The sequence below is a fragment of the Saimiri boliviensis genome, chromosome 5 (assembly GCF_048565385.1).
Source record: "Saimiri boliviensis isolate mSaiBol1 chromosome 5, mSaiBol1.pri, whole genome shotgun sequence".
NCBI classification, from domain to species: domain Eukaryota; kingdom Metazoa; phylum Chordata; class Mammalia; order Primates; family Cebidae; genus Saimiri; species Saimiri boliviensis.
In genome coordinates this window covers 91,163,416-91,189,079 of record NC_133453.1, presented here as the reverse complement: position 1 = coordinate 91,189,079, position 25,664 = coordinate 91,163,416, and the positions used below count along the sequence as shown (strand labels likewise).

Genomic DNA, 25,664 nt, shown 5'->3' with positions numbered 1-25,664 from the left:
GTATCTTTCAGAGGCCCACTAGTAAGAATTTTTTGTCTTGTATTTAACTGTTTCACTAATAGAAGACTAGGAACAGTTCCCAATAATTATTATGGTTCTGTGGATCTTTGTTTTTTAAGAGAATGATGGATGTAAACATTTCTCTGTGTGAAGATATGAAAGAAACAGGGGCATGACATTCAGGATAGGCTAACAAAAGTCACAGAGTGTTTTCCAAGTTATTTGTTTTATTAAAACATAAGCAAGGTGCTTGCTTTGGCAGCACGTATACTAATACTGGAATGATAGAGAAAACATTAGTATGGCCCTGGTCAAGGATGCCTTAAAAATTCATGAAGAACATAAGCAATGATATATCCCCTTGTTAATTTAACTCTCTTCCACTATTGAATTTAAAAGTAAGGAGGTTAACGTTATTTAACTATTCTCTAGTTCTACTTTTCCTGAACAAAAAATTCCTTTGACTCTTTGCTTAGTCATTTTACTTATTTTATTAGTTCATATAGATAGTAAAACTTATCAGTCATTGATTATTGTTGAAGTAAACGTGACCTTTCAAGTAAAAGTTATGTTAGTGAAATTGATAAAATTTGTAAACCAAATAAGAGTAATATGCTTTACAGATGTTTATATGAAAGCTTTTTGTTTCTGTAGGGGGCTAGGCTAGACTGTGTTCATGTTCTATGGCTGTGTCTTATCCGTGTTCTATAACTTTGATCCTTGCTTGAAACTTTACATTTATCATGCGCTTTTTTTACTCTTTGAAAACTGTATTTCACAGTTACAGACTATACAGAGAAATGTGAATACTTACAGTAAAGGCTGTTGCCTGTAGTGTGTGATTTTTTTTTCCCACTAAATTATGAGGGCAAAATCTATTGAGCTACCATTAATATAATTCTTTGTGGTAATTAACATAGGACAGAATTGTCATTTTGTTAGATTTTAGGCAGTGTTAATATAGCAAGACTATAAAAGTGTTAGAGAAAAATTTTTTCTTTTGGTTTACAAGACAATTAAGCAAGATTTGGAGGAAATGTTTTTAATTGTAAACATGAAAGATTTAGATTAAATATACTTTGTAATATTAACTAAAAATGTGTGTAAGTCTGATTTTATTATTCCCGCTGCTCCTCTTTTATAGTAAACCAATATTGAAAACAACTTTGGTGATTGTTGAAAAGTGTTGGATTGAGATATTTACCTTTAAAGTGGATAGATATGACTTTTACAAATAAGACTTTTACTTTTTTTTTTTTTTAAATTAAGAAAGGGGCCCGGAACTATGAACTAGATTTAGATATTTATTTGATTTAGAATGTTTATCTGAAATTTTTGGTCCACTTTTCTCTGAGTTTGAGGGAAGACTTCTCTTGTTTTGTGTTATAGTAACTTAAGAGATTTTTAGAGAAAGGTTACTGAAGTCTTTCCTAGGCTGGGCATAGTGGCTCATGGTTGTAATTCCAGCACTTCAGGAGGCAGAGGTGGGTGCATTGTATTGCTTGAGTCCAGAAGTTTGAGACTGGTCTGGGCAACATGGCAATACACTGTATCTACAAGAAAAAATACAAAAAAAAAAATATATATATATATATATATATATATATATATATATATATATGTATATATTAGCCTGTGTGGTGGCAGCTACCTGTAGTCCCAGCTATTTGGGAGGCTGGGGTGGGAAGATCAGTTAAGCCCAGGAGGTTAAGTCTGCAATAACCTCCATTACCATGTCACTGCACTCTAGCCTAGGTGACAGAAAGAGACCTGTCTTTAAAAGAAAAACAAGTCTTGTCTCTTTTTGGAGGATGAGGTAATAGTTATAGAAAAATCATATAAGCTTAACTGATTATTTTAATTTTTTAAGAGTTTAGAGATTAGTGTAACAGTTTCTTGGGAGTATACCATATGGTAAATGTATGTTTTTCAAATTTACTAAATGTAATTAAACTGCTTTCAGTGGTTTAAGAAGTATTTGCAAATTAGAGATGTTATTTTGGTTTTACTCATTTCATGAACTGGTGATAACTGTTTTTCAGCTTTGGCTTACTCTGTTTTGTCTTGTTATTACAGAATAACTGAGAGGAGATAATTTATAAAGAACAGAAATTTCTTCTCTTATAATTCTGGAGGCTGGGAAGTCCAAGATCAAGGCAAAGGCATCTGGTGTGGGTCTTTTTACTGTGTCCTCACGGGGCAGAGTGCAGAAGGACAAGAGACAGCCCACTCCTAAAAAGTCTTGTCTCTTTAAAAAGGAATTAATGCCCTTTTTATAATGGCATTAATCTCTGACCTAAACACCACCCATTAGGCCCCACCTCTTAGTACCGGTACATTGGCAGTTAAATTTCAACATAAATTTTTGACGGGATAAACATTTAAACCATAGAAAACTTTTTCAAGCATTTTCTCAGTGTTTTACTCCACTTCATTATCACACTCATTAAAAGAAAATTAGGGATGGGGAGAAAGTGGTAGAAAGAATGTATTAAGGCCTGAGATAGTTTGATGTTCAGAGAGTGTCCACTTGTCTGATGTGAGTTGAGGCTAAAGAAGAGCCAAATTTTGGAAAGGCTTATAAGATTTGTGAAAGATTTGGATTTTAAGGCCAAGGGTAGTGGGAAGCCATTGCATGGCTTTAAGTTGGGGTAGTGACTTGACTTGGTTTGCTTTAGTAAATGTTTGACTTCTGGATGAACTGATTGGATGGGATAAAGTGGAAGCTGGGAAACCAGTTAAGGAGGCTGTTGCTGTAGTCCCGTGAGAGATGTTGGTGACTTGCCTTAACCATCTTCCAGTGACACTCACATTCTTTAGAAAACTAGCTTAGGTTTTCTAATTCTAATGATTTATGCCTTAAACCTCTTCCCTGATGTTCTTTTTAAAAATTATCTTCACATTTTTATTTGACAAGTTAGAGAACGTGATTTTATTGTTTTATTAAGAGTGCTAGTATCAATGGGTGATTTCTTTATGCCTAAGATGAATTCCTTTGTAGAGGATTTATTTACTTTCTAAGGTATCATTACTACCTACCAATGAGAAGCTGTTATGGCTGCTGCTCTGTATTATCAAGCAGTGATAACTAGTAAGCATTTTTGAATTTTTGAAATTTTTTTATAGCAGGTTTTTGCTATGTTGCTTAGGCTGGTGTTGAACTCTTGGGAGTAATCCTTGCACCTTTGCCTCCCAGAGTATTGGAATTACAGGCGTGAGCCACTGTGCCTGGCCCCAGTAAACATTTTAAAACCAGCTCAGGGTACTTCACTCAGTTTTTATATTTCTTTATTTATTTTCTAAATTCAATTTTAAGACAAAAATCTTTTTTCAGAGACATTTACATGATTTTGAAAATAATAAAGTACAGTGATAAAGATATATACTTGAAATTCTCTGTCTTTATCATCTTTTGGTTACTTATCATTCCTTCCTTCTCTCTTACCTTGCAGGATAAATTAAAATAGGACTTAGTTGAGTTTTGGAAATATTGAAAGATTTGTGAGTTTCTTTTACTTTCTACTTTTAATGTCTTTTGAAAATTAAGCTTCTCATTTTTCTCTTCCTCTCAAGAAGTTGGAGATTTCTTAAACTTTGGAATTATTTTCTTTTTTACTATTTCTGCTTAGTACCTGGTGTCAAAGTACCTGGCAGCTAGTGCGCCAGCATTAGATATTTGTTGAATGCAGAAGACACTGTACCTGTGTGAAAGACATTGTGTCCTCTAAGATTTCTTGTAGCATGTCACCACAATAGATTTCAAAGTGTCCTGCCCAGTGGTGGAAGGGTTAGAAAGGGTAAAATTTTCTCATTCTGAAGGGGAAAACACTGGACTCCTGTTTTTCCTCTGTTTAATGCAGGCGTCCCCAAACTACAGCCCGCGGGCCGCATGCGTCCCCCTGAGGCCATTTATCCGGCCCCCCGCCGCACTTCAGGAAGGGGCACCTCTTTCATTGGTGGTCAGTGAGAGGAGCACAGTATGTGGCGGCCCTCCAACGGTCTGAGGGACAGTGAACTGGCCCCCTGTGTAAAAAATTTGGGGACGCCTGGTTTAATGGAAATCTGTCCCTTTTATAATATTGTAAGAAGCTTACTTATATTGGTTAAAATTAGAAGAAAGCAGATGTTTTCTTACAACCATTTATCCTACCCCCTTTTTAATTATTAAAAAGGCACAGGGAAGTTGAGATCTGGAAAATTTTCAGGTTTTCGTGGCCTGTCCTAGCAAAGTACTCCTAAATGTGGTCCCAGATGCTACTCAGTTGAATGATAAATCTGGAATTTTGCAATTTGCTCTTTTCCTGGTTCCTGTTATTCTATATATACTTTTTGTATACAGGAAAGTGAAGTTCTTTGGTAGTTGATTTTAAAATCAATGCCGTTGTTCTGGGCTACTAACTGAATAATAATTTGAAGTATATTTCTGCCCAACAAGATGTCAAGTCATTCCTTAAGAGTGTTAGAACAGTTACCTTTAAAGATGAAATGCTTCTTGATTCTGATGCCTTCATATTGTATTTTTTCTGCCTGTGCATCAGTGTACATCAGTGTATCTGTGCCTTGAAATATTTTTTTTCCTTTAGATCTTTTTGGAGAAAACATAATAGATGTCTAGTTATTTAGTTTAGTAATGAATGCGGTGAGTTAGCATCTTTTTCTCTCTTCCTCTCAAGAAGGTGTGCTTAGTTGGGTTTTTTTGTTTGTTTGTTTTTAAGACAAAGTCTTGTTCTGTCACCCAGACTGGACTGGCTCAATGCAACCCCCACCTCCTGGTTTCAAGCAGTTCTCATGCCTGAACCTCCCATGTAGCTGGGATTACAGGCATGCACCACCATGCTCAACTAATTTTCTATATTTTTAGTAGAGACAGGGTTTCACCTTGTTGACGTAAGGAGCTGGTCTTGAGCTTCTTACGTCAACTGATCCACCCGTCTTGGCCTCCCAAAGTGCTGGGATTACTGGTGTGAGCCAGCCACTGTGCCTGGCCTTTTTTTTTTTTTTTTTTTCCTTTCCCTTTCCCTTTTTCTCTTTTTCCCTTTTTCCCTTTTCCCTTTTTTCCGTTTTCCCCCTTTCCCCCTTTCCCTTTCCTTTGCCTAAAATGTTGCATTGCAAATTAAGAAATTTGTTTTGAAAATTTATTCCTTCTTCATATATCTAACTTGTCTTTCAAAAGTCTTAAAAACTTCTTCAGAGGATAGAAAAAAAAAAAAAAGATGCCAACTAACCTGCATTCAGTTACTAAGATAAATAACAACAAGCCCTGTGTAGAGTATCTCTGTATTTAAATAAAAGTTTAAGAAATGAGGTCCCCTAAACATTTTGTTAATACAAAAATATACCATTTGTATTGAACTGGGTCTACAATTTAAGTGAATTAAGAAACTATAAAGAATTTTTTTTAAAAGAGTGGCTGCTTGTCTCTTTTATAAAAGGAAATTCTACTGTTACAAATGTGCCGCTTTCTTTGGGACTCTGAAACTTTTATGTTGAGGCATTTTAAGAAAGAGATTTGAGAAATTTAGTTATTCAAATCTTGGTCTCTTATTTGGAGCCATGTGGGGATAATTAGTCATTTAAGTGTTAACAATATCAAAATACATTGTAGGTGCTTGCCTTTTTAATTTGTCAGGAATTAACATTAGAAGTCTTTAAATAATGCCAGGTGCAGTTGCTTATGACTGTAATCCCCGCACTTTGGGAGGCAAAGTGGGGCGGATCCCTTGAGGTCAGGAGTTCGAGATCTGCCTGGCCCATATGGTGAAACCATGTCTTAACCAAAAATACAAAAATTAGCTGGGTGTGGTGGCGTTCGCCTGTAATCCCGCCTACTTGGGAGGTTGAGTCAGGAGAATTCCTTAAACCTGGGAAGCAGAGGTTGCAGTAAGCCGAGAAGATTGCACCGCTGCACTCCAGCCTGAGCAACAGAATGAGACTCCCTTTCGAAGGAAAACAACAACAAAAAGAAGCCCCTAAGTCAGGCGTCCCCAAACTACAGCCCCTGCGCATGCGGCCCCCTGAGGCCATTTATCCGACCCCTCCCCCCCCCGCACTTCAGGAAGGGGCACCTCTTTCATTGGTGGTCATTGAGGTCAGTATGTGGTGGCCCTCCAACGGTCTGAGGGACAGTGAACTGGCCCCCTGTGTAAAAAGTTTGGGGACGTCTGCCCTAAGTAACTAGTGGCTAAATGTTGACTTCCAAGTATTTTTACTCTCTTTACACATGCAGCATGCACATTGTCTTGTGCCACAACATACAATGTTTATATTTTTAGTTTATTCTGTACTAGTTGTGCTTTTAGTTTAGTAATATAAGTGTATTACTTGAGTTAGATGGATGGAATCTTGTAATATTTTGTCACAGTGATAGTAAGTACTAAGTATGGGGTATAACAGGCTAGGGGGAAAAAAAATTCTGAGAAGAATGCCAGAAAATTTTTGTGTTTTCCTTTAGAGGTGATTGTTTGGTGGTGGGAAGGGGCTTAGTTAAAAAAAAAAAATGAGATTTGACAGGTTTTGTATTGCCATTGCAGAAATTTTACTTGAACATTTATTCTGTTTCCTAATAGATCTTACTTATCTCTCAAAAGTCTTTTGGGGCATCTTGGACTTTATGATAACTTTTGAACAGTGTTGCTTTTCATAATGCTTAAAAGCTGCCCAGGGCAGCCAAATAGGAAAGGTGACTACCTCTAGGATGTGTATCAATTAGAAGAAAAAGGGTATCAAAAGACCTGTAATGTATTTACAATTGTATAGGAACAAATTCATAAAATTAGTTTTCAAGTAGGAAAGAAATTACATAACACACAAAAGTAATAAACAAGAATTTTATAATTTTTTTAATACTAGTAATCTTGCTCCTTAAAAGTTGAAGCAACATTGTTATAAATATGAAAAAAACTGTTGGTGATTACAGCTTGTTAAGTGATTCTATATCCACTGTTACTTAAGGGCATTATGAATGATCAGTTTGCCATCTTCTACTGTATTTAAAGTTACTCTAACACATATTGTTAATTTTCTTCATTAACTAGTTTTGAATGACCAAATATTGCTTTGATGGAAATGTTTATGATGAGGTTTTTGTGTTTTGTTTTATCAAATTTCTCACTATTAACATTGCTGGTTCTTCAAAGGTGATTTCACATTATCCTCATAGCAAGCAGAAGTGATCCATTTTTACTCTTTCTGTGGCAGTTTGATGATTTATTAAAAAGAGGGCTTGTGTCTTCCCAAGTAAAAGCACTAAAAAACCTTAGCTTTTTCAGTATAATTGACACTTTTAGAGGTTGGTTTTAGTAGGAACTAGTAGGAACTACTGTATGCATGTTTGTTTTTTTAATCAGTCTTTTTTAGGAGCTCTGTTCTGATTTTGTGACTTGACTTTTTATCTCTTATTCTTCTAAATTTATGCTCGATTTTGGTTTTTGTGCAGTCAAAAAAAAATAGCTTATAAATTCTGATGCAAATATTGACCTCTAGCTGCAGTCACCATTATCCCTTCTCCTCCCCTCAAAGAAGAACATCTAGTATTAGAAACATGACACCTTACACTAAAATTAACTCCAGATGGATTAAAGACTTAAACATAAGACCTAACACCATAAAAACCCTAGAAGAAAATCTAGGCAAAACCATTCAGGACATAGGTGTAGGCAAGGACTTCATGACCAAAACACCAAAAGCATTGGCAACAAAAGCCAAAATAGACATATGGGACCTAATCAAACTCCACAGCTTCTGCACAGCCAAAGAAACAGTCATTAGAGTGAATTGGTAACCAACAGAATGGAAAAAAAATTTTGCAGTCTACCCATCTGACAAAGGGCTGATATCCAGAATCTACAAAGAACTAAAAGAGATTTACAATAAACAAACAAACAAACCTATTCAAAAGTGGGCAAAGGATATGAACAAACACTTTACAAAACAAGACATACATGAGGCCAAGAAACATATGAAAAAAATGCCCATTGTCTCTGGTCATTAGAGAAATGCAAATCAAAACTGCATTGAGATACCATCTCACACCAGTTAGAATGGCGATCATTAAAAAATCTGGAGGCAACAGATGCTGGAGAGGATGTGGAGAAATAGGAATACTTTTACACTATTGGTGGGAAGGTAAATTAGTTCAACTATTGTGGAAGACAGTGTGGCGATTCCTCAAGGACCTAGGAATAGAAATACCATTTGACCCAGCAATTCTATTACTGGGTATACATCCAAAGGATTATAAATCGTTCCACTATAAGGACACATGCACATGAATGTTCACTCTAGCACAGTTTACAATAGCAAAGACCTGGAACCAACCCAAATACCCATCAATGATAGACTGGACAGGGAAAATGTGGCACATATACACCATGGAATATTATGCAGCCATCAAAAAGGATGAGTTCGTGTCCTTTGTAGGGACATGGATGAACCTGGAAACCATCATTCTCAGCAAACTGACACAAGAACAGAAAATCAAATACCGCATAGTCTCACTTATAGGTGGGTGTTGAACAATGAGAACACATGGACACAGGGAGGGAAGCATCACACACTGGGGTCTTTTAGGGAGCAATGGGGAGGGACAGCGGTGGGTGGGGAGTCGGGGAGAGATAGCATGAGGAGAAATGCCAGATATAGGTGATGGGGAGGAAGGCAGCAAATCACACTGCTATGTGTGTACCTATGCAACAATCTTGCATGTTCTTCACATGTACCCCAAAACCTAAAATGCAATAAAAAAAGTAAAGAAATCTGTTTTGCGCAGTCTAGGTAAAACTTGTATTTACCTGCATATTTTTTGATGTAATTCATCTTTTGAGTTAGTGCTAGAGAACTCCATAGAACTATTTTAATCCGTTTAAAACCTGGGCATTTGTAGATACTCTACACATTTTGTGGCTGTAGGCAACAAAAATTTTCTGTTGTGTGCTAGATATCTTTGAAGATATCTTACTTATTCTGAGCAATATGCAGTGTATCTTTCATGACAGAAAGACTAAAATATTAGGAAGATAATTATCAATGAAGTGAAACATAGGATAAATATGTATAGAAGCAAGCTTTGTTTTCTCAGAAGTTTATAAGATACAACATTTAGAAACAGTTAACTACCCAACCCAATAAATCAAATCATTTTTATCTTTTACTTTCATATGCTTAGGGAAAACAAATAAGGACTGTGGAAAGCAAAAGCTTGACCTCTGTATTCTAATTTAACAATACTTTTGATACCTTTGGACGTTTAATCAGCATGGAAATTATATACCACTTGTTTTTATTTGGTAGTTTGTGTAGTATCATGAGTTTTGTTCTATTAACACAGTTTACTCATTGTTTTCTGATTAATCTTTAAAATACTGCCTCTGTTCTTTTGATGACTTCCAAACCTTTCCCGGCTATATTCAATGCTACAGAATATAGAATGCTCTAGTCCAGTGAGGGCAGTCTTGTCAAATACTCTGGTTATTAACAACCCTGTGTATTTGGTGTTCATCTTCCCTACCTCTGTTTACCTTATAGTTGTGTCTCTTCTTAATAGCCTGCTTTAGTTTAATTTTCTCTGTAGGGCCTTCTTTTTTCTTACTTCTTACTTCTTTATTCTAGGTCTTGTGAATTGATTGTTACAGTATAAATTTAACTGATGTCCTATACTGTGCTAGGCACTGATGATACTTGATCTGTGTATGTCCAGTATAAAGCAAAGTTTTCTCTAAAATCAATTTCTGAAAAAAAAACAGTCATCTTATATTTGAGACCTTACAAAGTTTTTAATATTTTGAGCTCTCTCTCAATTATTTTATTTTGAATAGAAGTATAATGTTTGGAGAAGATAGATGAGCTTGAAATGATACCAGTCAGTACTACTTTTGAATGTCTGTAGAGGTTTCCTGAGGGAATATGTAGATGGGTATAGTAAAAAGATAAATTAGATATTATTTGTGGACAAGGAGTTACAGTCTTATAATTTGTTGTGAGAAAAGCTTTTAAAAGTGATAAGTAGTTACATTGTGAATATCATATTGTATACCTGGAGAACAATTAAAAAACCAACCATCTTAGAATCATTATGAATGGATATTTGTGGCTTAGAAAAACATTTTAAATGATGGTATTATGATATGACTTCCAAAAGTATTGTTTCTCAGAACAACTTAAATGGTAGGAGAAATTATTCATTTTATAATACTTATAGATTACTCAAAAAGAAAGTGATGAGATGATATTTGTTGAAGATGTATGTAAAGTTTGAATAAAATTGTTTTGTAAAATTTGTGTGCTTTGTGATTTTAAAAAATTCATAAGACTAAATTAATAAAATTGTATATTGGACTATATGATGTACTTATGGAAAGGTTTGTATTTTTCAAATTGGTACTTTTTATTGGGGGAAAATTGGGAAATCCTTTGTGTTGAGATTTGCTTGATACTCATTTTATTTATGGTAGCGTGCAAGTTTCTGGGCAGTAGGTTGATTACTAAGCATAGTGAGAGACTGTTAAATGATACTTATTGAACTAATAAAATTCTGTATACATTTACTTATTGGTGCCATAAAAGATTATACTATACCAGAATTTCCCAATTACCTAAAATTATTATTTTATATAGTATTTTTAATACTTTTTAAAAAGTTGTACTATAAGATGTTTTGGTTTAAAACCATCATTCAGTTTAATCCACATTCTGTAGCTGATTCTTTGGACTTGTGGTTTGTCCTCAGAGTGGCAGGAACAATGACATGTGAAAGGGAAACAAGAATTGCTTTTTAAGCTGGATTTATTGCATTTGAAACTTCATTAACTCTTCCCAGAGGACTAAGTTGCCTGTGGTAGGCCCAAGTTTAGGAAAGAGATTGTTTCATACCTCTTTATACTATTTCTCAATAACTTTTTGATGATTTCAGACAGCATTAGAATTCCTTGAATTTGGAGGCTGCCAAAACAGTTACTTTTCTGCTTAAGGTTGGTTGCATACATAGGAGAATTGTGATAGGTAAGGCTAGTCAAAGGGCTGTGAAAGACATTGAAAAACTGTCATCTTAATCAGAAAAAAAGTGTAATGAAATTGATAGTCGTAAAATGTTTAAATTTCATCTACCTGTTTCAAAAAGTAGAGGGAAAACAGTAGTAGTTTGTGGGGTTTAATTCAGTTGTTATAATGTGTTTTTGCATGTTATCATTCATTAAGTACTGTCTGTCTTTAGAACTCAAGTAAGATGGGTAGTCTTAGACCCAGTGGCATCCTTTTTTTTTTTTTTCTTTTTGGAACATTTGTTTTACATTGATTTAATTCAGAGCTACAGACCACAAAAACTCCTTAATGCCAATGAGAAAATGGTTAGCTATTTCATCATATTGAGAATGACACATTTTAACCAACTTATTAACTATACAAAAAGACAAGGCTTAGTGCGTGGCTCACACCTGTAATCCCAGCACTTTGGGAGTCAGAGGTTGGAGGATCTCTTGAGACAAGGAATTCAAGACCAGCCTGGGCAAAATAGCAAGATCTTATCTATACAAAAAATAATTAGCAGGATGTGGTGACACACAGATGTTTTCCTAGTTACTTAGGAGGCTGAGGCAGGAGGATCACTTGAGCCCAGGAGCTCAAGGCTGCAGTGAGTTATGATTGCACCACTGCATTTCAGCCTGGGCTGCAGAGCAAGATCTTTTCTAAAAAAAAAAAAAAAAAAAAAAAAAAAATTTTAAAGAACGGGAAACTAGTGAAAACGTGATAAAAGAATGTAATAGATGGAAGGGTTTAAAAAGAAAATAACTCTTTAATTTTATATTAAGCTATAGCCAGATATTTTTTTATTGACTACCTCTATTTGTCAGTTTGCCAAATGTTAATTGAGTGCCTTCTGAGTTTCAAGAATTGTGTTAGATATTATGGATTCAATCATGAAAATATTATACCATTTGCCTGCAAGAAACTGACAGTCTACTGAAGGACATGCCATTTTATCATCACCTTCTATCATCTGCCTAAATAAAGACATGTCAGTTTAGGCCATTCTAATTCACGTAGCCTCTCGTCCTATCAGGTATCCATCATTCTTCTTAAAAAAAAAAAATTCATTTTTTAATTGACAAGTAAGAATTGTATATATTTATTGTCACAGGCTTTGAAATATATGTGTGTGTGTATATATATATGTGTGTGTGTGTGTGTGTGTGTGTGTATATATGTATAGTAGGATGGCTAATTTAAGCAAATTAGCGTATGTATTACCTCATATGCAGTACGTATTTTTTTGTGGTGTGAATATTTAAAATCTTACTCCATTGGAGTTCTGACATGTAAAAGAACATATATAGACAACTGATTTAAAAATCAGTAAGTAAATATAAAATAAAACACTTACATTGGATTGCAAGAATTGTGCAGTTTGGGAGAAGGAGGAGTCTCGATTATAAGACTTTTAATATTTTGTTATATGTACCTTGAGAAAACTTGGAAATTGTCACCATATGAGAGGTTTTTCTGGGAGGCTTTCTACTAGAGCTGGGCTTTCAGGAACCACTAGAATAATAAAGTGAGGACATTCAAAATGTATTTGCTTGAACCATGTCTGATTGCTCCAGCTCCATTTATTGGAAAAGCTATCTCTTCTCCATTGAATTGCTTTTGCTTATTTGTCAAAAACGAATTAGGCATATTTGTGTGGCTCTCTTTCTGGGTTCTGTATCTTTTTCACTGATCTATGTTTCTGTCTCTCTGTTAGTACCTTACTGTCTTGATCACTGCAGCACATTGTAAGCCTTAAGGTCTGGAAAGTGGGGTGATTTCTCCTACTTTATTATTCTTTTCCAAAAAAGTTTAGAATATACTTGCTTATATCTACAATGAAACTTGCTGAGATTTTGATATGAATTGCACTACACCTATATATCAATTTAGGGATAATTGACGTCTTTATATTCAATCTTCCAATCCATGAACAGTTTGTCTTTCCAAATGTTTAGATTTTCTTTGATTCTTTCGTCAGCATTTTAAAATTTTAATCATGGAGATCCTATACATGTTTTGTTAAATTGTACCTGTTTTTTCTTTGGAGCAATTATAACTGGTGTTGCATTTTTACTTATAGTTCCACTTGTTCATTTTCACTAAATAGAAATGCAATTAATTTTTATGTCTTGTTTATCTATTTTGTGACCTTACTTAATTCACTTATTAGTTCAGGGCTGCTGCTGCTTTCTTCTTTCTTCGCCTCTTTCTCTGCCTCCGCCCGCTTTCTCCTTCTCCTTCGATTCCTTTGGACTTTCTCCATATACCAGCATGTCATCTACAAATAGAGACAGTTTTACTTTTTCCTTTCTAAACAGTTTGCCCTTAAGTTCTTTTTCTTGCCTTATTGCAGTAGCTACAACTTTCAGTACTGTGTTTCAGTACTGTGTTAAATAAGAGTGGTAAGTCTGAAATTGTTGACTTGTTTCTGAGTTCAGTGAAAACATTTGTTCCTTCACCATTAAGTATGACATCAACTGTAGGTTTTTTGTTGGTGCTTTTTATGACATTGAGTGAGTTCCCTTCTATTACTACTGAGTGTACTGATAGTTTTTTCTTTTATTATGAATGGTATTCAATTTTGTCTGCTTTCTCTACAGCCACTGATATGACTGTATGATTTTTCACTTTTGGTCTGTTGATTTGTTAGATTGTGTGATTGATTTTTGAATCTTGAGGCAGCCATGTATGTCTGGAGCAGATCCCACTTAGCCGTGATATAGTACTTTTTCTTTTTAAAAATATATGGTTGAATTCTCTTTGCTAAAATGTTGTTGAGGACTATTGCACCTAAGTTAATGAGAGATACTGGTTTGTGTTTTTCTTTTTTTGCTTTGTTTTTGATATCAAGATAATACTGGTTTCATAAAATGAGCTGGGAAGTCTCTTGTTTCTGCAATAGATTCTATAAAATCAGTGTTGACATATTAATACTTAATGTTTTCAAAAAACAAAACTTGAATTGTCCACACATTCAGTTGCTTGAGGTGAAATTTTTCTCATAGAAGTAGACTTTTGTAGAGTTATTTTATGGCAAAATATTCTGCCAAATTTCACATTCTGTTTGCTGCTTTTTTTTTTTTTTTAATGGTAGGAAGAATGAAACAGTCAGTACTAGTCATTAACCCCATAAGCAGTACTTTGAAAATAGAACTATTATATAAATTAACTCTGATACTAGATTATTTAATTAGTCTTACTATAACTAAACTGAGTGTGAATTATGGTTTTGGAAAATAATTTGGAAATTGAATCAATCTACTTAATTTTACAGATATGGAAACAAGGTAGTGAGGGTTTGGTAGCTTGTCCAAGGTCACAGTTTGTGAAATAGATTCCAGATTCAGGCCACAGTCTATTAAACCAGTGGGTTTTACCTAGGGAGGAGCATTAGATTACTAGCAGGTCTTTGCAGAAAAACAAAAACAACAGTAAACCTCACACATGGGCATACACTATACTCTATATACATTAGAAGTAGCAGTCCTTCGATTACAGTTGAGACAGAGTTACCAGAGGAGTTTGCAATATGTCAGTTCATGCTATTTTTTTCTTCCATAGTTGAGAGGAAGTTCATGGCTCCATTAGTATAGTGTAAAGTGTATGTTTATGTGTATACACACATTCGTGTACTATATATATAGTTGTGTGTGTGTGTGTGTGTGTGTGTGTGTATGTATTATAGTGTATGTGTGTATGTATTTATATGTATTCCCAAAATATACTTTTCAGCTACCCATTCCCAGGACCTACCCAATGGCACTCAGACGTAGGAATGTTAGATAGGAGATTCTGATGCACATCATTGGTTAAGAACTGCTGTGCTAAACTCTGCATGCAAATCTTTTATCCCTATTTATTTCTTTTGAAACGGCAGTAGCAACTATTTAGAGTTACTTTGATAGATTACACCTATGGGTAGATAAAATTTTAAATTGAGAGACGTCATTAAAACTTAATATACGTAAATAACCATGCCATGTTTTTATAACTACAGCTTTAAAGTCATAATGTAAGCTTAAGAATAAAAAAATACATATAATTTTATTTTTGTAAATATTATGTTACTATACTGAGTTTTTTTAGAGACTTGATGGGTTAGAGACTGTGGGGAGATTGTCACAGCATTCCCTGTAACCCATTTTCTTTCTACTTATGAAAAATATCAGTCTAGTTTAGATCTAGAAAACCATCCTCAATCCTATTTACCTTTAAAAAAAATGGTGGAAATACCTTTTTAATAAATAAAATGGCCCTTAGTTTATCTTTTATCTAGACTAAGAAGGCAAATATAAGTCACCATTACTGCTCCCCTTCCCTTCTAATACTATAAAATCGTCTCTAAAAATATCCTCAAAATCTTTCTTGATGTAGTGCTCCAGGCAGCCATTATTAATGTTGATTGGAATTGACACCACAGGTAAAACCTATTTGGCATTTTTACTCTACGCAGTATTGAACTTTTTTTTTTTTTTTGTCAGTTTTGTTTATTTTTTGGGGTGTGTCTATGCTTGAGTGGAATTTTTCTTTTGGAAATTGGAAATAGTTGCATAGTGGTTTTTAAAGTGAATTAAATGGGTGATAATTCACAGAGCCCCCTTTCCCAACAAAATAAAGAAAAGGTAGGTTAGACAGATTATTGGGATTAGGATGTTGTTTTAAGACAGGAGGTGGAAGACTACGCAACCTGTGTGCCAAATCCAGCTTGGAGCTAAGAATGATTTTTATATTTTAGTTGGTGGCAAAAAAAAAAAAAAAAAAATCCCCCAAAAGAACAATATTTTGTGAGTTGTAAAATAAAAACTACATGAAATCCAATTTTCAGTGACCATAGATAAAGTTTTAATGCAGTATACTCATGTTCATTTATGTATTTTCTGTGGATGCTTTTGTGCTATAAGGGCAGAGTGAAGTAGTTGTGGCAGACCGCATGGCCTGTAAAGCCTGAAATATTTACTGTCTGGATCTTTACATAAAAAATTACCATCCCTGTTTTAAGATAACAGTGGGGGCATTGAATATTGCTTTTGCATTATTTGGTAAAGGAGGAAACTTACATTGCTCATATTTTAAACGTGTTTCTGAAAATAATCTAGAAAGTGCCTATTGTTTGCACACAGATAAGTGATGGTAGCAGCCACCCGCCTTTTGTTTTTGAGACAGAGTCTCTGTTGCCCAGGCTGGAGTTTAGTGGCACGATCTTGGCTCACTGCAACCTCCACCTCCTGGGTTCAAGGGATTCTTCTGCCTCAGCCTCCTAAGTAGCTGGGATTACAGGCACACACCACCACACCCAGCTAAGTTTTGTATTTTTAACAGAAAAGGGGTTTTACCATGTTGGCCAGGCTGGTCTCGAACTCCTGACCTCAGGTGATCCACCTGCCTCATCCTGTCAAAGTGCTGGGATTAAAGGCATGAGCCACTATGCTGGGCCCCTTCTTTTATATACAGTTGAGATGGAGTTACCAGAGCATAGTTTGCACTGTCAGTTCATGCTATAATTTCTTCCATAGTTGAGAGGAAGTCCATGGCACCATTACTGCCCACAAATACTGGCAACTTATAATTACATCTCTGTGCCCAGTACATTATAGAGCTACTGCTCTCAAACTTTTTAGTATTAGGACTTCTTTAGAGCTTTTAAAAATTAAAGACTCCAAAACTTTTTTAAAATATGAGTGATATATATTAATATTTATTATATCAGAAATTAAGGAAAGTGTTTAAATATTAATGTATTTAAAATAGCAATAATTCATTATATGTTAGTAAAGAATAGATTTTTATGAAAAATATTTTCCAAAACAAAAAAATTAAATTTTTATAATCTCTTTAATGATTGTTGTAGTAGATGAAAACTGGATTCCTCTGTTTCTCCATTCAGTTTGTTGTGATATGTTATTTTGATTGGAGCATATGAAGGAAATCTGATCATACAGAGATATATAGTTAGAAAAAAAAGGAATAATATTTTAATAATTTTTTTTTAGTTGTTGTGGGTGTTTTTCTTTAATACCATACCATGACTCAAGATACGACAGTTTCTTTTCTTTTTTTTGAGGTCAATTTTATTTACATAGAATAAAATGTATTTTTTAAGATAAATAATTCCATCAATTTTGATTAGAGTGTATGACCAATACATATTATACAATCATGTACTACCACAGTGAGGGTATGGTGTTCCCGTTTCCTTCATCCCGCAAAGTTTCCTCATGCCCTTTTGTAATCACTTCCGTTTCCCTCACTCTCAGCTTCTGGCAATATCTGAGCTAATTTCTGTCTCTGTAATTGTGGCTTTTCCAGAATATTGTGTAAATGGAATCATACAGGACAGCCTTTTGAGTCTGTCTTCTTTCACTTAGCATAATGTTTGAGATTCATCCATGTTGTTGTAGGTATCACAAAGTCATTCATTTTGTATGGATGTTTGCCTATCCATTCGCTATTGATGGCCATCGGAATGCTTTTAGAGTTTGGAGATAAAAAGCTACTCTCAACAGTCATATACAGATTTTTACATGGAAATATGTTTTTATGTAAATACTTACACATGTGATTTCTGGATAGTATGGTAGGTATATGTTTAAGAAGCTGTAAAGCTGTTTTCCAAAGTGGCTGGGCCATTTTGCTCTGCCACCACCAATATGTGAAAGTTCTAGTTGCTCACATTTCTAGCAATACTTGATATTGTCTGTTTGTGTTTTTGTTTTGTTTTAGGCATTCTAATAAGTGTTAGCATTTCATTGTGGTTTTAGTTTGCATTTCCCTGATGATTGATAATATTGAGTAGCTTTTTTCTAAAAAACCTTTCCATTCTTTTTTCTTTGGCAGAGGACCTGTTTGAATCTTTTGACCATTTAAGTAATTGGACAGTGTTTTTTTTTGTTTTTTTTTTGTTTGTTTGTTTGTTTGTTTTTTATGATTGACTTGTAAGAGGCCTTTATATTTTCTAAGCATCAGTCCTTTTTTAAAAAATGTGTTTTGCAATTATTTTCTTCTAGTCTGTGACTTTTTTGTATCTCCTTAGCCTTCAAAGAGTAGAAGTTTTCATTTTAGTGAGGTTCAGTTTATCAGTTCTTTTGTAGGTCATATGTGTTGTTCTATGAAATCTTTTATTATTCAAGGTCACAAAGATTTTTCATGTTTTCTTTTGGAAGTTTAGTACTTTTATGTATTATTTTAGGTCTATGATATGTTTTGCATTAATTTTTGTATATGGCATGAAAAATGGGTTGACATTTTTTCTTTTTGCATATGGATGTTCAATTGCTCCAGCATCTGTGGTTATTAAGACTATCATTTTTCTGTTGAATTGTCTTGACATCTTTTCTCTACATCAGTTGACCATTTATATGTGGGTCTATTTCTGGATTCTCTATTCTGTCCCATTGATACATATGTCTGTCTTTTCACTATAACCACACTGTCTTTATTACTGAAGTTTTATAGCAAGTCTTAAAATCAGAAAGTATGAATTCTTCTTTATACTTCTTTCCTTGTTTTCCAGATGAGACATAATTTTGTAAAAGCTAGTTGCAGTGGGGAACCTGAAACCATTAATTAACTTTCTGTCTTTTGTAACATTAAAATCTATTGCTCTGTCATGTACATTGAGTGAATTTTTTAACCCATGACTACTTTTGTAATATTATACATAATTCATTTGGAAAATATTGGTTCTCTGAATTATATAGACTTTCTAAATATTGACACATTTCATTATTCAATATTTAAAAGTCACATTAGTCAATATCACCACTGATCTAATCAGAAAATTCTTTTGAGTATTTTTTGAAACGTGTCATGCTAATGGTAGTAGGTAAAAGTTTTTGAAATTTTTTATTTTTACTTGAAAACTTAAATATTATCATTGGAAATGCTTACTTGCTAATTGCTTTTCTAGAAGTCACAGGTTCACTTGGTTTACTTTTGAGAACATATCTGTCAGATACCGAAGTCTAAATAACCATAGTTTGTTAGTTTATAAGTCAGTCATATGGGGACTTTTTCTTGAGGCAACCATTGTACAGTTGATCCTTGAATAACATGGGTCTTAATTGTGTCAGTCTATACATGAATTTCTTCTCAATAAATGTGTTGGAAAAGAAGATTTGGGCTATTTGAAAAAACTCAGAAATGAACTTTGTAGCCTGGAAATATTGAAAAAAATTAAGAAAAAGATATATGTCATGAATGCATAAAATATATGTAGAAACCAGTCTATTTTATCATTTACCACCATAATATATACACAAATCTATTATAAAAAGTTAAAATTTATCAAAACTTACACACACACTTAAAGACCATACATGACACAGTTTGCAATTGAGAGAAATGTAAACAAATGTAAAGATACAGCATTAAATTGTAATTGCATAGAATTAACTATAGTACATACTATGCTACTGTAATAATTTCATAGCCACTTCCTGTTGCTATTACGGTGAGCTCAAGTGTTGCGAATATCTGCCTAAAGCACCGTATGATGCTAATCTTCTCAGCTTGAGCAGTTTGTCTCTCCAGTAAATTGCATATCACAGTAAAAAGTGATCTCTTGAGGTTCTAGCATATTTTTCATTATGTTTAGTACAATACCGTGAACCTTGAATAACACCATGGGACCCATACAAAGTGCCACTGGTGATACTGGAATTGATCCTAAGAAAAATCCTGACATTACAAGAAAAAGTTGAATGATTTGATATATACCATAGATTGAGGTCTGCAGCTGTGGTTACTATTTGAGACAGATTTATTTTGTGAACAGAAGATGTAAACGTATTTTGATAAATACAGTTCAGTATTGTAAATGTATTTTCTCTTCCTTATAATTTTCAAATAACATTTCAAGTAACATTTTATTTAGCTTACTTTAGTGTAAGAATATAGTATGTAATATGTATAATATAGAAAATGTTTTAATCGACTGTTGATGCTATTGGGAAAGTTTTGGGGGAGTCAAAAGTTATATAGTGATGTTTGTTTGTGTGCAAAGTCAGTGGTTCTTACCCCCTGAGTTGTTAGGGGTCAACTGTATTTACTGTACAGCAGAGTTGTTTGCTTAGTTTTTATTTTGTCACACAGAATATTAAAAAGTAGTCTATTCAAGGGCCAATTAACAATTTCTGTGGCTTTTCATCAAGGATATTCTCAACTGAAGTGAAACTGTTGTCCAAAGAAATCTTGTGAGATATATATATATATATTTATTTCCTATTATAATTATTTTCAACCAAGAAAATCTTGTGATATATATGATTATTTGGTGTTGGCCAAAGAAATCTTGTGATATATATGGTTATTTCCTGTTATAATGGTTATTTTTATATTTAAAGTATAGGGATTAACCTGGAAACCTAAACCCAAAGTTATAACAGTGGGTAGACAGTACATTATTGATATTTTAGGAATACCGGAAATTGCTATCTTAGGGAACAGTCTCTTATATTAAGAGCTAATGTGGTTATATTGTTGTTTTTATTACCTTATAGGTGCTATACTTGGTAGATCAGAAACTCAGGAGTGTCTTTTCTTTAATGCTAATTGGGAAAAAGACAGAACCAATCAAACTGGTGTTGAACCATGTTATGGTGACAAAGATAAACGGCGGCATTGTTTTGCCACTTGGAAGAATATTTCTGGTTCCATTGAAATAGTGAAACAAGGTTGTTGGCTGGATGATATCAACTGCTATGACAGGTAAGGATGCATTTAAGATCTTATGATAGTATTGTATAATTTTCAACCTTCTCCTTCTCCCGTTTTTGAAAGAGGAAAGATTACTGCATGAATTTTCAATTAAATGTTTTTTGCTTTTTTTAAAAAATGGGGCTAAAAAGAACATTATAATATTCTCTAATGACAGTATATTTTAAAGTAATAAAATAAACATGGCATATTTATGTTTTATCTTTGATATATTTTGAATAATCTACCATGTAGGGATAACTCTAAAATAAAAACTGTTTTCCCCAGTGTTGTTAGAATTATAATCCTTAAACATGCCAGCATTAAAGAAAACATTTTAAAAATTGCTTTAAAAGAGTCTGTTGAAAAATCTATCCTCAAGAAGAATAAAACTTAATCATAGTGTTTAATTTTGTTTCATTTTCCTTCTTTATGTATCTGGAAGAAATAGATCTTACTACATTTTTTTCTTGAAAAGTAGGGCCTTTGCTCTTTACCTTACAAGACATTTTAACCTGATGTTCAAAATTTCATCACGGTACTCATAGAAAACTGCATACTTGTTTTAATTGCTTTATTCTGTACTGGAAGTAAAATACAGTGGTCATATTATTGACTGCCTGTGATCTTTCTGTATGGAATCCCATAGCTGTTAGGGTGATTCCTTAATTGCCTGGGACACAGAATTTCTATTGTGGGTGGATGGTGAAGACTGGCAGAAGCTGTGAAGTCGTAGATAAGCAGATATTTTGGAGCCAAAAAGTACTGCTGTATACAGTGAACGCTAGATACTTCTGGATCACTTTCAGGAGCCTCAGTTGATTACCTAGAATCTGTTTTTAATTATCTATAGTGACTAAAGGCAAAATTCATTGAATAAGCCCTTGAAAATTGGATTAACTGCACTTTTCATGAGAAATTAGAACACAGTCATTTAGATTTAGATATATATTTAGTATTTAGGATGTACTTCTAAGTATGTGACTTTTCCAGGGATTATTTCTATGTACTTATACATTTTAGCCACATTTTTGATTATCAGCCTCTACTAACAGAAGTGGTCAAGTGATATGAAAGGTAAATAGGAAGAGATTGGGGAAAAATGAGTGTGGGAGTCATCTTTATCCAAAACTGTCTTTTATTAATTAGTTGAAATCAGGGGTTCCTATTCTTTTTTGTAGTAGAAAACTACTTTGCTTTTTACCTAAAGCCCATACTCCAGCTACGTGAGACTCAGATAATGCCGAAAAGAGTAGTGAGCCATTTTCACTGGAGTCTGCAGAGTGTTATTCAGTGTAAATTCTTGCTCTTAGAATGGTAATTACTATACCACCTTTGTGTCTGGGGGTAAAATGTTAACTTTAAGCTATACTTGAAGTTATACTCTAAATTTATACTCTAAATTTGATGAAAAACAAGTAGGATAGTAAGAGGAAAAGAAGATTCAAGAATTGTCAAAGTGTGGAAGAAAAGAATGATAAAAGAAAAATGAAACTGAATGGTGAAAAGTAACTATTGAATGAATTAGGCTAAGTTATCATGTTAATCTGCTGCCATTTGAGGCATGATTTTAAATATCAGATTTTAATTTTATACATTTCTTTTTATAAACTGTTAAAACTTAGCTTTCATTTGTCTTTAAAAAACCTTCTGCCAAATAGATGTTGATGTTGAGTGTATTTTAGTTTGATATTGTTAAAACTCCTATCTCCCTGAAATTTCTTCAGCTTTTCACTTAAGAATTAAACTCTACCTCACCATTCTGACAAGTATTTGAAATGTTCAGTTTATTTTTAATATACATCTTTTAAGTTTACCTGATGTTGGTTTTTTAAAATAGGTTTAGCTGTTTCTTAGTCGATGATTAGGATTTGTTTTAGAGGCTTAAATATACTACATTTCATGACTTAAAGTTCTATATTGAAGGCTGCTTTATTTAATTTAGTTTAATTCTAATCAGTTTGAGTTAGTAGGTCCTATATGATTATTGTTAAGTATTTGTTTTCTACTTGTTGCTCATCTCAACCCTGTTCGTTGTGTTCAAGGAATTTAAATCTGCACTTTAAAAAACAAAGACAGTTTTAATTCCTCAGCCTAGTTTGGGTCTCTTCTGTTGAAATGTTTCACCCAATAGATATGAGCTTTTATCGTTTAGCATGTGTGCATGTATTTATGTGTATACATACACACACATCCACAGTTCTATAGTTTTCAGTTTTACATACAGTTTTTGTGTTCACAAAATAGGAAAGCTATATTTCTTGTGAGCCAAAGCATTCTACCAAATTGCCTCATTGACTTTATGGCTCCTCTTCAAGCTTTTCTAATAATTAAAAATTCAAAAAAAAAAGATGGTTGCCTTAGGATGCTCATTAAAAAACCAGATTATAGCAATAGTCCCTAGTAGTCAGTGTAATTGTTATAAAATCAGTTGTTGATTTTTTTTTTTTTAAAGAGATATAGTAACAGGAAGCCAGGAACATTTTTGTTTTTTAAGAATTATTAGATATTAGTGCAAATCTTGAATTTGAATATAAATGACTAATTTATTATTTTATTGCAGAATAAAAGCACCTATTGTAGGGTCAGTATAATAATATTGATTTTAATTATTTTTTCTCTCTGTTTATTTATAGAACTGATTGTGTAGAAAAAAAAGACAGCCCTGAAGTATATTTTTGTTGCTGTGAGGGCAATATGTGTAATGAAAAGTTTTCTTACTTTCCGGAGATGGAAGTCACACAGCGTAAGTTCATAGGGAAAATACATAGGTTTGCCTAACTATAGATTGGAAACAAAATATATTTGTGTTGATGGAATAATTTAGCCCTACCTCCTTATATTCTTTTTCCCCCCCAAATTTGAGACTGACAAATATTTATTACAGAATTTTGTTGACCAAATCTGAGTTATTTTTCCCTCCCCTTTTCACAGCCACTTCAAATCCAGTTACACCTAAGCCACCCTATTACAACATCCTGCTCTATTCCTTGGTGCCACTTATGTTAATTGCGGGAATTGTCATTTGTGCGTTTTGGGTGTACAGGCATCACAAGATGGCCTACCCTCCTGTACTTGTTCCAACTCAAGTAAGTTATTGTCCTGTACTTTGTAGTGTTTTAAATTTTATATTTTTGAGAAATATTATTGTGGTGAAACCCACTAACTTATTATAAGTTATTTTCCTTTGGAGTTAATTTTTGAATGTTTATTGTCATGAGAACTATAGCTAGCTTTGCAAACTTAATAACATACAGTCCTAAACTTTTCTCACTTAAGGGTTGAGGTCAAGTAGAATGAAGGGGTATTCCCATTGCTATTTCTCTTTGGAGAGCTCTACATTCATTCTAATACTTTTACGTATTAACCTGCTTTGCTTCTTGAGAAGTCATTTATGATGGAGAAGTGAAATCATAACCCTGTCTTTGCCCTCTGTCCCCTCTTCCATTTCTAAATTTCTGTGCCTTTTTCAAGACCACTTGCCAGAACATTTTATCCATGGGGATAGACCCAGGAAGAGGGATTTCATAAAGACTTCAGAAAGACATAAATATTTTTTGGGAAGAGAAGCTGAAAAGCAACCTTTGTTACCATGTGTTGTTGGTAGATCAAGTATTTTTGGGGGGTTGCCTCATATCAAGTGTGTACCGAAGATTAAAAACGTTTTTAAGGCTCTTGATTGTCACACACCACACCCCAAATATTTCTGGAAATACAGGTGTAGAGGGTAATCCAATTAAATTCATTTAATTTTCTATATTCTCTTACCATGTCGAAAGTTTGTGCAGGTCTACTGCTTTATAAGGACTTTTCATTGAATCATGTAATATTCTACAGGCCTACGAAAGCTGATAACTTTTGGTTTTACTTGCTTGAGACATCTCTGAATTCTAGTTTTTACTGTGTTTCTTTTAACTCTTAAGATCACATTACCTCAGCCTTCTGGATCTCTTGATATAACTTTGCTTCTGTAATACCAGAAGGATTAATGGTTAAAATTTGGTAGAAGAAAATGGTAAAGTCCTATAATTTAATGACCAAAACAGCTCCTTCCCTTTAAGCTTTATTTATATAACACACTTATTTCTCAGTGCTTTCAGCAATCTGTTACCATTAGATCATGGATTCCCATAATCTTTGTAAGATGTGTATATAAACAAATAAACCCAAAGGTACAATACCGTGTTCGGTAATTAGGTAATCATTATTTTTTACACCTTGAGTATTTAAACTTTTAAATATTAGTAACTAAGTTTGTGTTCATTAAGAATCATTTCTGAAAAGTGTTTTAAAATAAAAAGTTTTAATACCTAGTCTATGAAGTTTACTCTAAATGGCCATAGGATTCACTTTACCTTCTGTCAGTGATAGCTTTTAAAAAATTTGTTTTAGTATCAACATTTAGAAGACAGATTAATTGGTATTATAATAGTTTCCTGAATTTACCAGCTCTGTGAGATGATAGAAACAAGCTGGAAACCACATTTATAAATAAATTTGTTAAGATTTTTTATAGAAAGAGTTTTAAAATGTAATGTAAAAGATAATACTGATGTGTGTACAGTATTGTTACAAAAATGTGCTTAAAGCTTTTCTTAAAGGGCTTTATAGCCTATGTATGAGGTAAAGTTTTAAAGAAATACTAAATAACTCAAGGGTTTGGACTTCTAAAAAGGAAAGATGTTATTATTTTTCATAAATAAGAAACAGATTTTTCTGTGAGTATCCATGTATCTCTGTAGATTTTAGATATTCATTATGGTTAAAGTTACTGCACGCATTTATTTAGTACTTGGATGCTCTGTCATGAATTTTTTGTGAATTTGTATGAATTTCTGAAAAATAAGGAATGTAAAGATTTTGTAATAGAGTGACCTGGTATGGTCAAGCTTTGCTATGAAAAATACAAGACAGGCCTGACTTTATGCTTTCCTTCATTCATAAACTATCTT

General features: G+C 33.5%; 1 protein-coding gene and 1 non-coding gene across 3 annotated transcripts in view; both read left to right on the top strand.

Annotated features, from left to right (window-relative positions):
* ACVR2A (activin A receptor type 2A) overlaps window positions 1–25,664 on the top strand; it is an 86,038-nt gene that overhangs the window by 33,465 nt on the left and 26,909 nt on the right. For both annotated transcript variants that reach the window (XM_074399724.1, XM_003921991.4), the window contains exons 2-4: window positions 20,517–20,724; window positions 23,349–23,458; window positions 23,647–23,801. In XM_074399724.1, the coding sequence (XP_074255825.1) occupies window positions 20,517–20,724; window positions 23,349–23,458; window positions 23,647–23,801 (473 nt within the window). The remainder of the gene's footprint in view (window positions 1–20,516; window positions 20,725–23,348; window positions 23,459–23,646; window positions 23,802–25,664) is intronic.
* LOC120364440 (U6 spliceosomal RNA) lies at window positions 247–352 on the top strand. Its single transcript, XR_005579696.1, has one exon. It is a non-coding gene; the product is annotated as a U6 spliceosomal RNA (small nuclear RNA).